This window comes from Malus sylvestris, chromosome 12 (genome assembly GCF_916048215.2).
Source record: "Malus sylvestris chromosome 12, drMalSylv7.2, whole genome shotgun sequence".
Taxonomy (NCBI): domain Eukaryota; kingdom Viridiplantae; phylum Streptophyta; class Magnoliopsida; order Rosales; family Rosaceae; genus Malus; species Malus sylvestris.
Window position 1 is genome coordinate 21,924,330 of NC_062271.1, and position 12,338 is coordinate 21,936,667.

Below are 12,338 nucleotides of genomic sequence, written 5' to 3' on the forward strand. Positions count from 1 at the left end.
ATTAGGTCTGTTAGTGAATTAGGACTTTATAAATGATATGTTTAGCATAAATGGCATATACACTATGAGATAATTCATTCTCAACATTTGTGCAAAATGTTTATTGTGAATATAAAGTTATTAATTCGAACAAATAACTTTAAACTAATATGGAAATAAGAGACGGGAATAATTATCGAGTGTCTATTTTTAATGGTTAAATTGTGTACAAAGAATATTAACAGTACACAGCTAAATATCGTATTTATTGTTAATTCGAGCAAATATTCTAACATACAACATGATATTTTTTCAACAAATCAAGTCTATTATATTGATGTAGTCAACTTGGTTACCTCTAAGTATAAAATATGATGATTATTTCAATCAATTAAATTTATTGCTATGATCTAAATTTACATGACTATTATTAGTGATGAATTGTTTTGGTGGATAAGTCTTTCACTTCAACATACAATGTTTGATTCCCACCAATCTTTCTTCCCCTAACAACTAACAATTTAACCCACTAACACTATCATTTATAAAAATATAATCAACACTTTGTTATTATGTTTATTTTATTAGGTTTTGATGAAATTTAAGTCGAACTAAACCTAATTTTGTGCTTGTTCAAAGAATGAGTTGCGTAGCCACTTAGTATGTACTACGGTCTGTTAGTGTTCCTCTTCATTTGTAAATGAGAGGTCATAGGTTCGATTATTGTTAAAAACGAATTTGAACCACATTATTGCTAACCTATTATGAGATTAAACTCACTCACACCCCTTTAGTGTAAGATAATATTGTTTGTTAAAAAAAAATAAAAAAGAATGAGGTGAGCAAAGCCAATCAAAAGATCATGTTTAATTAAAAAACAAGCTCGTGCTTGAAAAGAAATTATTCAAGCCGAGTTTGGGCTTGCAATTACGTAACTTTTTCAAGTTTGAACACGAAGAATATCATTTAAGTCAAGATTGAGTACCTTGATTCTACCTGATTCAGCGCATTCCCACTCCACATTACGTTTAACATAAATCTTAAGTAGTGAATTCTAACTTCAAATCAACTTATCATAAACTTCAAATGAGGTATTTTCTAAACACAAATATTAAATCTTTTTTTTTTTTTTTAAAAGATGGATGAAGGGAATTGCTGGATCTTGTACCCACATCAACCTTTTGCATTTTTTGGTTAAAAGTAGATCTTGGTCTCAACCCACTAGATTGCAATGGATTTGGGATTATTCGATTATTTTTGTGTATCAAAATTCAAAAAAGTAAAAAGCTCAAGTAGCAAACAAAAAAAAGATGAACCCGATTTCTCAACAGCTAGTCCCAATCCTCCACGATCCGTCATCGATGCGACCCTCCTACAGGGCCGACCCACGTACCGCATGTGTTATCAAGTACAAGTGTTCAAAACCAAATTAAACTTGAATACTTGTTTTTTAATTGTTACCACGTCATCTAATGCACTGTATATGTACATCTCTTTTGGTTGAATGAGCGTTCTCTCCGGATCTCTTTGTGAAGATTTTAGAGATTCTCAAATCGTGTCCGTTCATCGTACATCGTGCGGTCAGAAATCATTTTAAATAGTTTTATTTAAAATTAAATATAAATAATACTTGACAAAAAATGATCGTACGATATACAATGAACGGACATGATTTGAGGATCCGGAGATGTCCTCCTTCCTTTTTGTTAAGTTCAATTGTTACCAAGTCACCCCTACCATCATTGACCTCACACTTGTTACCGCGTCCCCTTTTTATTTAATAAAGGGCTGATCCGAAAAGTGATTTTGAATATCTAAAAGTACTTATTTTAGAAAAAATATTTTGAAAATCAATAATTAGTTTATTGCAACTTAATATTGAAAAAAAAACACTTGGAATGCTTTATTTAAGTGCTTTTAGGACTCAAAAATATTCTTTGAAATCACTTTTAGTCATCAAAAAGTATTTTCAAACCAACCTAAACTCTTATATTAAGTATCATATTTTTCATTTGATATTTGATCCATAAAAGGGAGATATAGTGGGTGACAAATAAGTCAATCCATTTTTCTTTCAAATCCTTTTAATGAAAATAACAAACATGTGTTGTAAGTGAATAGTACTAGGATTGACTTTTTAGAGTAAAAATGTGATTTTTTGTTAAAGTGAATAATATCGTGAGTTTTTCGTTAAAATTCTCAAGTATAAGGAAAACTAATGAAAAATACTTGAAAACTTTGAGTTTTAACGAAAATGAAAAAAATGTGTTGTAAGTGAATAGTACCGGGATTGATTTTTTAAAGTAAAAATATGATTTTTCGTTAAAATAAACAGTAACATGAGCTATTTGTTAAAGTTCTCTAAAGTATTTGCTGAAAAGAGTACATAGGAGAACGACATTGACTTTAACCAGAAGTGACCCAAACTGTACTACTAATACTAAAAACGACAAGAACGTCCTAATCTTTGCTTGTTTTTTCATGCGGGACAATGCACGGAACCCTAGAATAAGATATAAAACGCATGCCGTTATTATCTCCAAAACCAAACCCAAACCGAAAAGCCCACGGACCACAATTGGGCCGACGGATAAATCTCCACCCGAGGCCCGTGGGCCAAACGGCACGCGTTTCGTGGAGCCAAATCATCATCTTTCCTTTTCTGTTTCGAGTTAAAAGAGTCCCTCCATGTCTTCTGCACCAATCTATCCAATCCTAATGGCGTGCCGTATTAATTTCTCTCTCCGGTGTCCCTCCTCCGAAACGCCGCGTTTCGGTTCCACTTGTCGCCTCCAAAACCCTAGCTCCTCTCTCCTACTTAATCTCGCTCCCGCCTCTTCTTCTTCTTCGAATCCCAAAAAGGTAAAGGTCGTTGCTTTTTCCTTTTTAGCTAACAAAAATCGCAGTAAATCCGCCATTTATTTTTTGTCTCTCTCGGTATTTTAAGCATTCAACCGGGTTTTTTTGAACCGGCAGATCTCGTATTCCGGTACGCGGCGGCGCAGCTCCGTTGCGGTGAAGTCTCAAATGGCCACGGAGGAGAAATTGGCTTCCGGGAACAGAATGCTTGTTAGTTCACTGTTCACTATTCACCCTTATGCTCTGTTTGGTTCCAGATTTATTAAAATTCCATGAATTTTGATTTTTAATGTCGTTTTGTATGTTTGAAATTTGCTGCCAAATTTTGGGTGAGTTTTAAGAACTGGGAATGGATAATGCTGTCTGAATTTGCGATTTGGTGTGTGAATAACTGAATATTATGCTGAATAAGGCTTGATTGGTTTTTTTTCCAGGTTTTCGTGCCACCGCACCCGTTGATCAAGCATTGGGTTTCGGTTTTGAGAAATGAGCAAACCCCTTGTCCGATTTTTCGTATGTTTCAAATTAGTTTTTCTGTTCTACGTAATGTGAATATTTGAGTGGATTTGAAGAGTCCCAGATGATAAATTCAATGTCAAACTATCTATAGCTTGATTGTTAAACTCTTTGTTATCTAACACTCTGTTTGGATTATCGAGCTTGAAATTTAAGATTACTAAGGAATTCAAAATGACGGAAATAGAAATGATGGCATTTTATTTTCTAGAATTTATGAATTTGAATAGTAGAATATTTTATTTTTAAACCTTGACTCATAGAAATTTAGAAATGACACCTATTTATATGGAATTTAAACTTGGGAAATGGAGGTTTCAAATTCCAAGTTTTTTCTTTCTAGGCGGAAATTCTAAATTTCTATGTTTATGAATCCAAACAAGGAATTGGTGCATGTCAATTTATAAATTTCAACTTTTGTCAAAATTCCTAATTCATTTCCCTTATCCACACATAGTGTAAGTGTTTGTTTTTTATTTGCTTACGAGGCATTGACATCGTATGCTTTAGGAAATGCCATGGCTGAGTTGGGGAGGCTTCTTCTGTATGAAGCTTCAAGAGATTGGCTGGTTAGTTTTTCATAATTTACACTCACATCCACATCCGCAATGATTTTGAGGATTACATTCTGTTTTCATTATATGAAGCAATTTTGCTTTGTTTCTTTAAATTTCAGCCTACGGTAACAGGAGAGATTCAGTCACCAATGGGTGTCGCATCAGTTGAATTTGTAGATCCAAGGGAGCCTATTTCGGTTTGTTTTAGTATTAATTTTGTGCATTTTTCATGTAAAGATTTTGTTCCCTGTATAGCTGAATTGTGATAGCATATTATATAGAATTTCTCTATTTTCATTTGGTGGTTGAACATCCGGTTCACTTGTTCAGGATGTATCAAATTGGCAATAATTAATGTCCTCTTTGAATTTTCATATTTTGGTAGTTGATTATGGTTTTCTATTAATGTTTAGATTGTTTCTGTGGTGAACCTTATCATGGTACTCTCACTAAGCAGATCAGTGCAGGCGAGTATTATTTTATTTGATGTTTTTCTTTTAGTTTTGCAGGTTGTTCCAATTTTGAGAGCTGGTCTGGCTCTTGTAGAACATGCATCGTCAATCTTACCAGCCACAAAGACGTACCATCTTGGTAAGAAAGGTTCACGCATTGTTCACTATACAGTTGAAGTAAACAAAAATGTTTGGCGTGTATTGAAATCTTGTCATTATAAGTTTATAGCCATGAATGACTGCAATATCTTCTGGTCATAAAGTACAAGTGAAATTTTTGTTATCATTTGGTGCTCTGTTGTAAACACTCAATTTTGTGTGCTTTTTGTTTAATTAATTTTTTTGAAGTTCATGAAACTTATCTTGTATAATCTGTTTGATAAATTTTGTCAAACTGAGCATGTTTTGAACTCATCTATGTATATTTATTGTTTTACGAATCTAGGGTTTAGCAGAGATGAGGAGACACTTCTACCAACTGTATATCTGAACAAGTAAGCGTTCCTTGCCTAAACTTGTTTTCCTGTTCATGTTCTTACCACTTGCTTTCAGTGCTATTGGGAGTTAATTTCCAAACCTCTATGTTATTAGTTGCAGCAACTTAATAGTAGATTTTCAAGCACTTCGATAGAGTACGAACAAATGAGATGCACCCAACTCATTGTGAATTTCGTAGTCCATACCTAATCTTAGGGCTGGAAAGTTCAACATAAGGCGGTTACATTTATGAATACCCTATCTATATGATAGTTTTGGGAGTGACCCTTCATGTGATCTTCTTCGTAGGTTACCTGACAATTTTCCGGAAGGCTCTCGAGTATTTTTGGTTGACCCTATGCTAGCAACAGGTATTATTAGTATACTTGTGATACTATCTGAATTTTCATTTTTGAGTATTTAGGATTAGTGAAACCTCTTCAAGTGTCCATGTGCTGTATTTTTTTCTTTCCATCATGAGCACAACTAGTAAATTTTATCAATGAATAAGCTTTTAGCCCCAGTTCTATAGTATTGCTTAATTTCTTTCTTTTTCTTCAATTTCAGGAGGCACAATAGTAGCGGCTTTGGATCTTTTAAAGGAATGCGGGCTTGACAACAAGCAGATCAAAGTGGTAAATACCATAGATGCACTTTTATGTTTGAAACTTTGTCCCTAAATTTACATATAATATAGGTATCTTAATATGTTAACATATTTGTCAAACCAGCTTATTTACGGTTGCTTATTCCATTTGATGAACTGTTCTCGCCTCCAGTGAGATAAGCTGGTTAATTTCATTTGATTTCATTGTTTCATACATCTCTAAGCCTAAGATAATCTGTCATGTCATAGATATCTGCTGTAGCTGCGCCTCCAGCACTTCAAAAGCTGAGCGAGAAGTTTCCAGGGTAATAATAATATCAATCAATAATTACAGTTTGGAACGAAACTTAGCATTCCTTAACTCTGCTTTCGTTTATTTTTACAGGCTTCATGTATATACTGGAATTATTGATCCTACCGTAAATGAGAAAGGGTAAGTACGTCGCGCTCCCATTGATGTAATGCTGCTAAAGTGATGAATGTTGCAAACTGGTTTAACATATTTTGCCTACACTCGTGCTGATTTCAGGTTTATAATCCCTGGACTGGGTGATGCTGGAGACCGCAGCTTCGGTACATAAAGTCAATACTCAAGTGTGCGGGGATCTGTTTTCAGTTTTGTACTCGTGCAATTTTGGAATGTTGAGCTTATTGATAGGAATGGTTTTTGAGATTTGTTTTTCATCAACGGTTTATACGGTTGATTCATTTGCAAGATTTGGTATTGAGAAAATGTGACCAGAATTGATTTTGTATAAAACAATTTACGCTATTATTTTTATAGAAAATTAAAATCTGGTACGATTTTTCCGTATTTTTAGACTGGTTAAAGTGCTTTTATCAATAGCCGCTTCAACATTTTCTGTTAATTCAAATTACGTGTCATTATTGTGTTAATTATTCATTTTTGAATTTATCCTTTTAGTTGTTTGATGAGTTTTTTTTTCTCCATGATCACGTCGAATCCTTATGAAAATGAATCCAGAACAAAATCACGCTAAAGCTAGGGCGTCACCCGTAAGTGCCGCGCTGTGTGGCCCGAGCACAGTGATAAGTGAGCAAGGGTCGCTGTATCTCCATCGGCACCCGGATGCAGTATTAAATGAGCAAGGGGGCCATAGAAACTTCTTTTCGAACGACTCCACTCAAAGTTGTTTGGGAGCATATGCTCCTATCAACTTTACCCGGGACACACAAAAGAAGTACTTTGATCCTATTAGACGGGGGAGGGTGAAGAAGCTAGGACAGAAGGGTAGAGTTCAAGAGAGCAAAATGCGTTTAGGAACGTGGAATATAGGAACCTTAACGGGAAAATCTATGGAAGTAGTGGAAGTTATGGTGAGGAGAAGGATAAATATTATGTGCCTACAAGAAACTAAGTGGGTTGGTAGTAAGGCAAAGGATCTAGAAAACTCAGGGTTTAAACTTTGGTATTCGGGCACAAATAGAACGAGAAACGGTGTTGGCATCATCGTGGACAAGACCTTGGTACAAGATGTTGTAGATGTCAAGAGGGTAGGAGATAGAATCATGGCAATCAAGATTGTAATAGGACAAGAACTTATCAATGTGATTAGTGCGTACGCACCTCAAGTAGGGTTGGATACGAGTTCGAAGGAGAAATTTTGGGAAGATCTTGGAGACTTGGTGCAAGGAATTGCTCAGACGGAGAAGTTATTTATAGGAGGAGATTTAAATGGACACGTGGGCAGGGAGACAGGCAACTATGGAGGTTTTCATGGTGGCCATGGTTTTGGGGAGAGAAACGAGGATGGGGAAGCTATCTTGGATTTTGCAATGGCATATGATCTCTTCTTAGCCAACACCTTCTTTAAGAAGAGAGAAGAACATGTGATCACCTACAAGAGTGGGTCGTCAAAAACACAAATAGATTTTCTTCTAATGAGGAAAGGGGATCGTATAACTTGTAAGGATTGCAAAGTTATACCAGGAGAGAGCGTGGCTAATCAACATCGCTTGTTGGTGATGGATGTACATATCAAAAGAGTAAGACAAAAGAACAAGACTTGGAAGTGCCCAAGGACTAGATGGTGGAATCTAAAAGAAGAAAAACAAGTCATTTTCAAAGAGAAGGTAATCACCCAATGTGTGTGGGATAGAGAGGGGGAAGCTAGCCAAATGTGGGATTCCATGGCTAGTTGTATCCGAAAAGTAGCAAAAGAGGTATTAGGAGAGTCCAAGGGCTTTGCCCCACACCAAAAGGAATCTTGGTGGTGGAATGAGGAGGTACAAACAAAGGTGAAGGCTAAGAAGGAATGTTGTAAAGCCTTATACAAGGAGAGGACCGATGAAAATGGTGAAAGGTATAGAAAAGCGAAGCAAGAGGCGAAGAAAGCTGTCAGAGAAGCTAAGTTAGCGGCTTACGACGATATGTATAAACGACTAGATACCAAAGAAGGAGAGTTGGATATCTATAAACTATCTAGAGCAAGGGAAAAGAAGACAAGGGACCTAAACCAAGTGAGGTGCATCAAGGATGAGGATGGAAAGGTTCTTGCTACAGAGAACGCGGTTAAAGACAGATGGAGAGGTTATTTTCATAATCTTTTCAATGAAGGACATGAAATGAGTGCTTCTTTAGGGGAGTTGAGTAACTCAGAAGAGTGTAGAAACTACTCTTTTTATCGTCGAATCCGGAAGGAAGAAGTGGTTGTAGCTTTGAAGAAGATGAAGCATAAAAAAGCAATAGGCCCAGACGATATACCAATCGAAGTGTGGAAACTTTTGGGAGAGACAGGTATAACATGGCTCACTGACCTTTTCAATAGGATTTTGAAAACGAAGAAGATGCCAAATGAGTGGCGAACGAGCACTTTGGTGCCTATCTACAAGAATAAGGGCGACGTACAAAATTGCATGAACTATAGGGGTATTAAGCTAATGAGTCATACAATGAAGCTCTGGGAGAGAGTCATTGAGCATAGATTGAGGCAAGAGACACGGGTTTCGGACAACCAATTCGGGTTCATGCCAGGGCGCTCAACCATGGAGGCAATCTATCTCTTACGAAGATTGATGGAAAGATATAGAGATGGGAAAAAGGATTTACACATGGTCTTTATAGATTTGGAAAAAGCGTATGATAGGGTCCCAAGAGACATTCTTTGGAGGATTTTAGAGAAGAAAGGAGTACGAGTAGCATATATCCAAGCTATAAAGGATATGTATGAAGGAGCAAAGACTGCCGTAAGAACTCATGAAGGACAAACCGAAAGCTTTCCCATAACTGTAGGATTACATCAAGGCTCATCCTTAAGTCCTTACCTTTTTGCGTTGGTAATGGATGAGTTAACAAGACATATTCAAGATGATATTCCTTGGTGTATGCTTTTCGCAGACGATATAGTGTTGATAGATGAAACTCAGGAAGGGGTAAATGCAAAGCTTAACCTTTGGAGAGAAGTGTTGGAATCTAAAGGTCTTCGACTAAGCCGATCAAAGACAGAATATATGGAGTGCAAGTTCAGTGCAAATGGAGGCCAAAACGAGTTAGGGGTGAGGATCGGAGATCAAGAAATACCAAAGAGCGACCGTTTTCGTTACCTAGGATCTATCTTGCAAAAGAACGGAGAATTAGATGGAGATCTCAACCATAGAATACAAGCTGGATGGATGAAGTGGAAGAGTGCATCCGGCGTGTTATGTGACCGCCGTATGCCACTGAAGCTCAAGGGAAAATTTTATAGGACGGCAATAAGGCCGGCGATGCTGTATGGCACAGAATGTTGGGCGGTGAAACATCAACACGTACACAAAATGGGTGTAGCGGAGATGAGGATGCTTCGTTGGATGTGTGGGCACACAAGAAAGGATAAGATTAGGAATGAGGATATCCGGGGTAAAGTAGGAGTAGCCGAAATTGAAGGAAAGATGAGAGAAAATCGGTTACGGTGGTTTGGACATGTGCAAAGAAGGCCTACTGACGCTCCGATTAGAAGATGCGACGATGGGACAGAGGTTCAGGGCCGAAGGGGTAGAGGAAGACCTAGGAAAACTTTGGAAGAGACTCTAAGAAAAGACTTAGAGTACTTGGATCTAACGAAGGACATGACACAGGATCGAGCACAATGGCGTTCTAAGATTCATATAGCCGATCCCACTCAGTGACTTGGATTTTCCAAGTCTCCAACCGAGAAGTTTTCCTCACTCGGAAAATTAAGGGAACACTACCCCAACCTACATGCTCCACTCAGAAAGCTTCAACATACAAGCTTCAACAAAAGAAAATTCAAAGAACTTAGCGAAGAAGGCTTTGGTGTATTTAACACAATACGTTGAAATGAAGGAAAGCTTATTTATTGATATCCCCGATAAGCTACAAATATGTACATATACATGAGTCAAAATAAACACACAAGAGGGAGCCTTCACAAAGGTTGCTTAGGAGAAGTCTCAGCAGTCGGTAGAGCCCCAGAAAGAGAAGGCACCGGAGGGGGATCATTTGGAGCCTCAGTACTGGACAGAACCCTAGAAGGAGGAGGCATCAGAGGTTGATCATTTGGAGCTTCATTACGCGGTACAGCCCCAGAAGACGAAGGCAATAAATGCCTTTGGAACAAACCTACAAATCTCTGATGATCAAGTAAAACCTGACCATCAGTTTCCTTCATCTGGTCAAGCTTCCTCTTCATGTTTGTAGCATAGTCATGTGCGAGCCGGTGCAACTGTTTATTCTCATGCTTGAGCCCTCTAATCTCCTGTTTGAGACTCATCACTTCAGCCGCCAATGATTCAACTTGGCGGGTTCGAGCAAATAGGCGTTGGGCCATATTAGACACAGAACCTGCACACTGAACACTGAGAGCCAGCGAATCCTTAACAGCTAACTCATCAGACCGTTTGGAAAGTAGTCTGTTATCTTTGGGAGTGAGAAGGTTCCTGGCCACCACCGCAGCGGTCATATCATTCTTCATCACGGAATCCCCAACGGTAAGAGGACCAGTAGGGGAGACGAATGATGGGCGCCATATGTTGTCTGGAGAAGGCGGGGCTGCCTCTTCAACAAGGTTCAAGTCAAAACGACGGTCGGAGGGGCCAGACATTTTCAAAGGTGTTGAAGAGAGAAGAGGTCGGACAAATCAAGATCTTAGAAGTGCAAGAATGAAGCTTCTACTGGTGGAGATTCAAGTGTGCTTTAGAACTTAATGCCAGCCCTTATAAAAATCTGCACTCGACGGAGCTTCAGAAATCGAAGAGGCGCCTGCTCAGAAATCGAAGAGGCGTTTGCTTTCTCAAAAGCTGGGCTGCTTAGAGATCACGAGGGTTGATCTCAGAAATCTAAGAGGCGTTTGCTTTCTCAAAAGTTGGGCTGCTCAAAGACCACGAAGGTTGGTCTCAGAAATTGAAGAGGCGCTCGCTTTCTCAAAAGCTGGGCTCCCCAGAGACCACGAGGGCCGATCTCAGAAATCGAAGAGGCACCTACTTTTCCAGCCTTGTCAGCACCTGTCACACGCACACTCAGCTTTGCGGAAATTATGGGCATTCTGTCGAAGACTTCTAGGGAAGTAGAAAACACATGAATCTTACTGTTCAATCACCCACTTCCCACACGCAACAATAGCTCATGGGTACCACAGAAAACTTTGCCAAAGTTCTCTGCCAAAGTTGAGCACGTGAAGCTTGCAGCTCCCACTACATCGCTCTGACCAAGAAGGGTAAAAGAATAGCAAAGAAACAGCACTAACAAAGTTTAGACCCATAAATTTTGAAGGTCTAGCTACCATATTATTACCCACAAGGGTAAAGGAACAGTACCACTGCTGGATAATTGGACAGTCCCTGTGTGTCAACCTCTGTGCTTCGTGGCAAGGTAGACTAGCAAACATGCCCAACCTTTACTCACATTCGAGAAAACACTCCCAATAAGATTGCTTGCTCCAAAATCGAAGAGGCACCGTCCTCCGAATCTCGAGAGCCAGACTCCCAACATGACTACTTTCTGAAAAATCGAAGAGAGGGTAAAGGAACAGTACCATTGCTGGATAATTGGAAAGTCCCTGTGTGTCAACCTCTGTGCTTCGTGGCAAGGTAGACTAGCAAACATGCCCAACCTTTACTCACATTCGAGAAAACACTCCCAACAAGATTGCTTGCTCCAAAATCGAAGAGGCACCGCCCTCCGAATCTCGAGAGCCAGACTCCCAACATGATTACTTTCTCAAAAATCGAAGAGACACTGCTCCCCGAATCTTCGAGAGCCAGACCCCCAGCGTGACTGCTTTCTCAAAAATCGATGAGGCATCGTTCTTCGAATCAATCGAAGAGGCGCTCGCTTTCTCAAAAGCTGGGCTGCTCAGAGACCACGAGGGCCGATCTCAGAAATCGAAGAGGCACCTACTTTTCTAGCCTTGTCAGCACCTGTCACACGCACACTCAGCTTTGCAGAAATTATGGGCATTCTGTCGAAGACTTCTGGTGAAGTAGAAAGCACATGAATCTTACTGTTCAATCACCCACTTCCCACACGCAACAATAGCTCATGGGTACCACAGATAACGTTGCCAAAGTTCTCTGCCAAAGTTGAGCACGTGAAGCTTGCAGCTCCCACTACATCGCTCTGACCAAGAAAGGTAAAAGAATAGCAAAGAAACAACACTAACAAAGTTTAGACACATAAATTTTGAAGGTCTAGCTACCATATTATTACCCACAAGGGTAAAGGAACAGTACCACTGCTGGATAATTGGAAACTCCCTGTGTGTCAACCTCTGTGCTTCGTGGCAAGGTAGACTAGCAAACATGCCCAACCTTTACTCACATTCGAGAAAACACTCCCAACAAGATTGCTTGCTCCAAAATCGAAGAGGCACCGTCCTCCGAATCTCGAGAGCCAGACTCCCAACATGACTACTTTCTCAAAATCGAAGAGAG

The 12,338-nt window shown here is 39.0% G+C and overlaps 1 protein-coding gene across 1 annotated transcript; it reads left to right on the top strand.

The window, feature by feature from the left end:
• The first annotated feature begins 2,666 nt into the window (after nt 1-2,666).
• On the top strand, nt 2,667-6,261 carry LOC126594191 (uracil phosphoribosyltransferase-like). Its single transcript, XM_050260411.1, has 12 exons — nt 2,667-2,841; nt 2,956-3,048; nt 3,273-3,351; nt 3,865-3,923; nt 4,031-4,108; nt 4,421-4,502; nt 4,809-4,857; nt 5,150-5,211; nt 5,408-5,475; nt 5,697-5,752; nt 5,833-5,880; nt 5,977-6,261. The coding sequence occupies exons 1-12, from the start codon at nt 2,668-2,670 to the stop codon at nt 6,026-6,028; spliced, it is 900 nt and encodes a 299-aa protein (XP_050116368.1). The 5' UTR covers nt 2,667; the 3' UTR covers nt 6,029-6,261.
• Nucleotides 6,262-12,338: the final 6,077 nt, after the last annotated feature.

Bases quoted from the DNA above. Each gene is read 5' to 3' on its own strand.
- LOC126594191 (XM_050260411.1), top strand. From the start codon at position 2,668: ATGTCTTCTGCACCAATCTATCCAATCCTAATGGCGTGCCGTATTAAT. The intron at 5,476-5,696 runs GTAAATACCATA...GTCATGTCATAG, and splicing joins ACAACAAGCAGATCAAAGTG to ATATCTGCTGTAGCTGCGCC. The intron at 5,881-5,976 runs GTAAGTACGTCG...TGCTGATTTCAG, and splicing joins CCTACCGTAAATGAGAAAGG to GTTTATAATCCCTGGACTGG.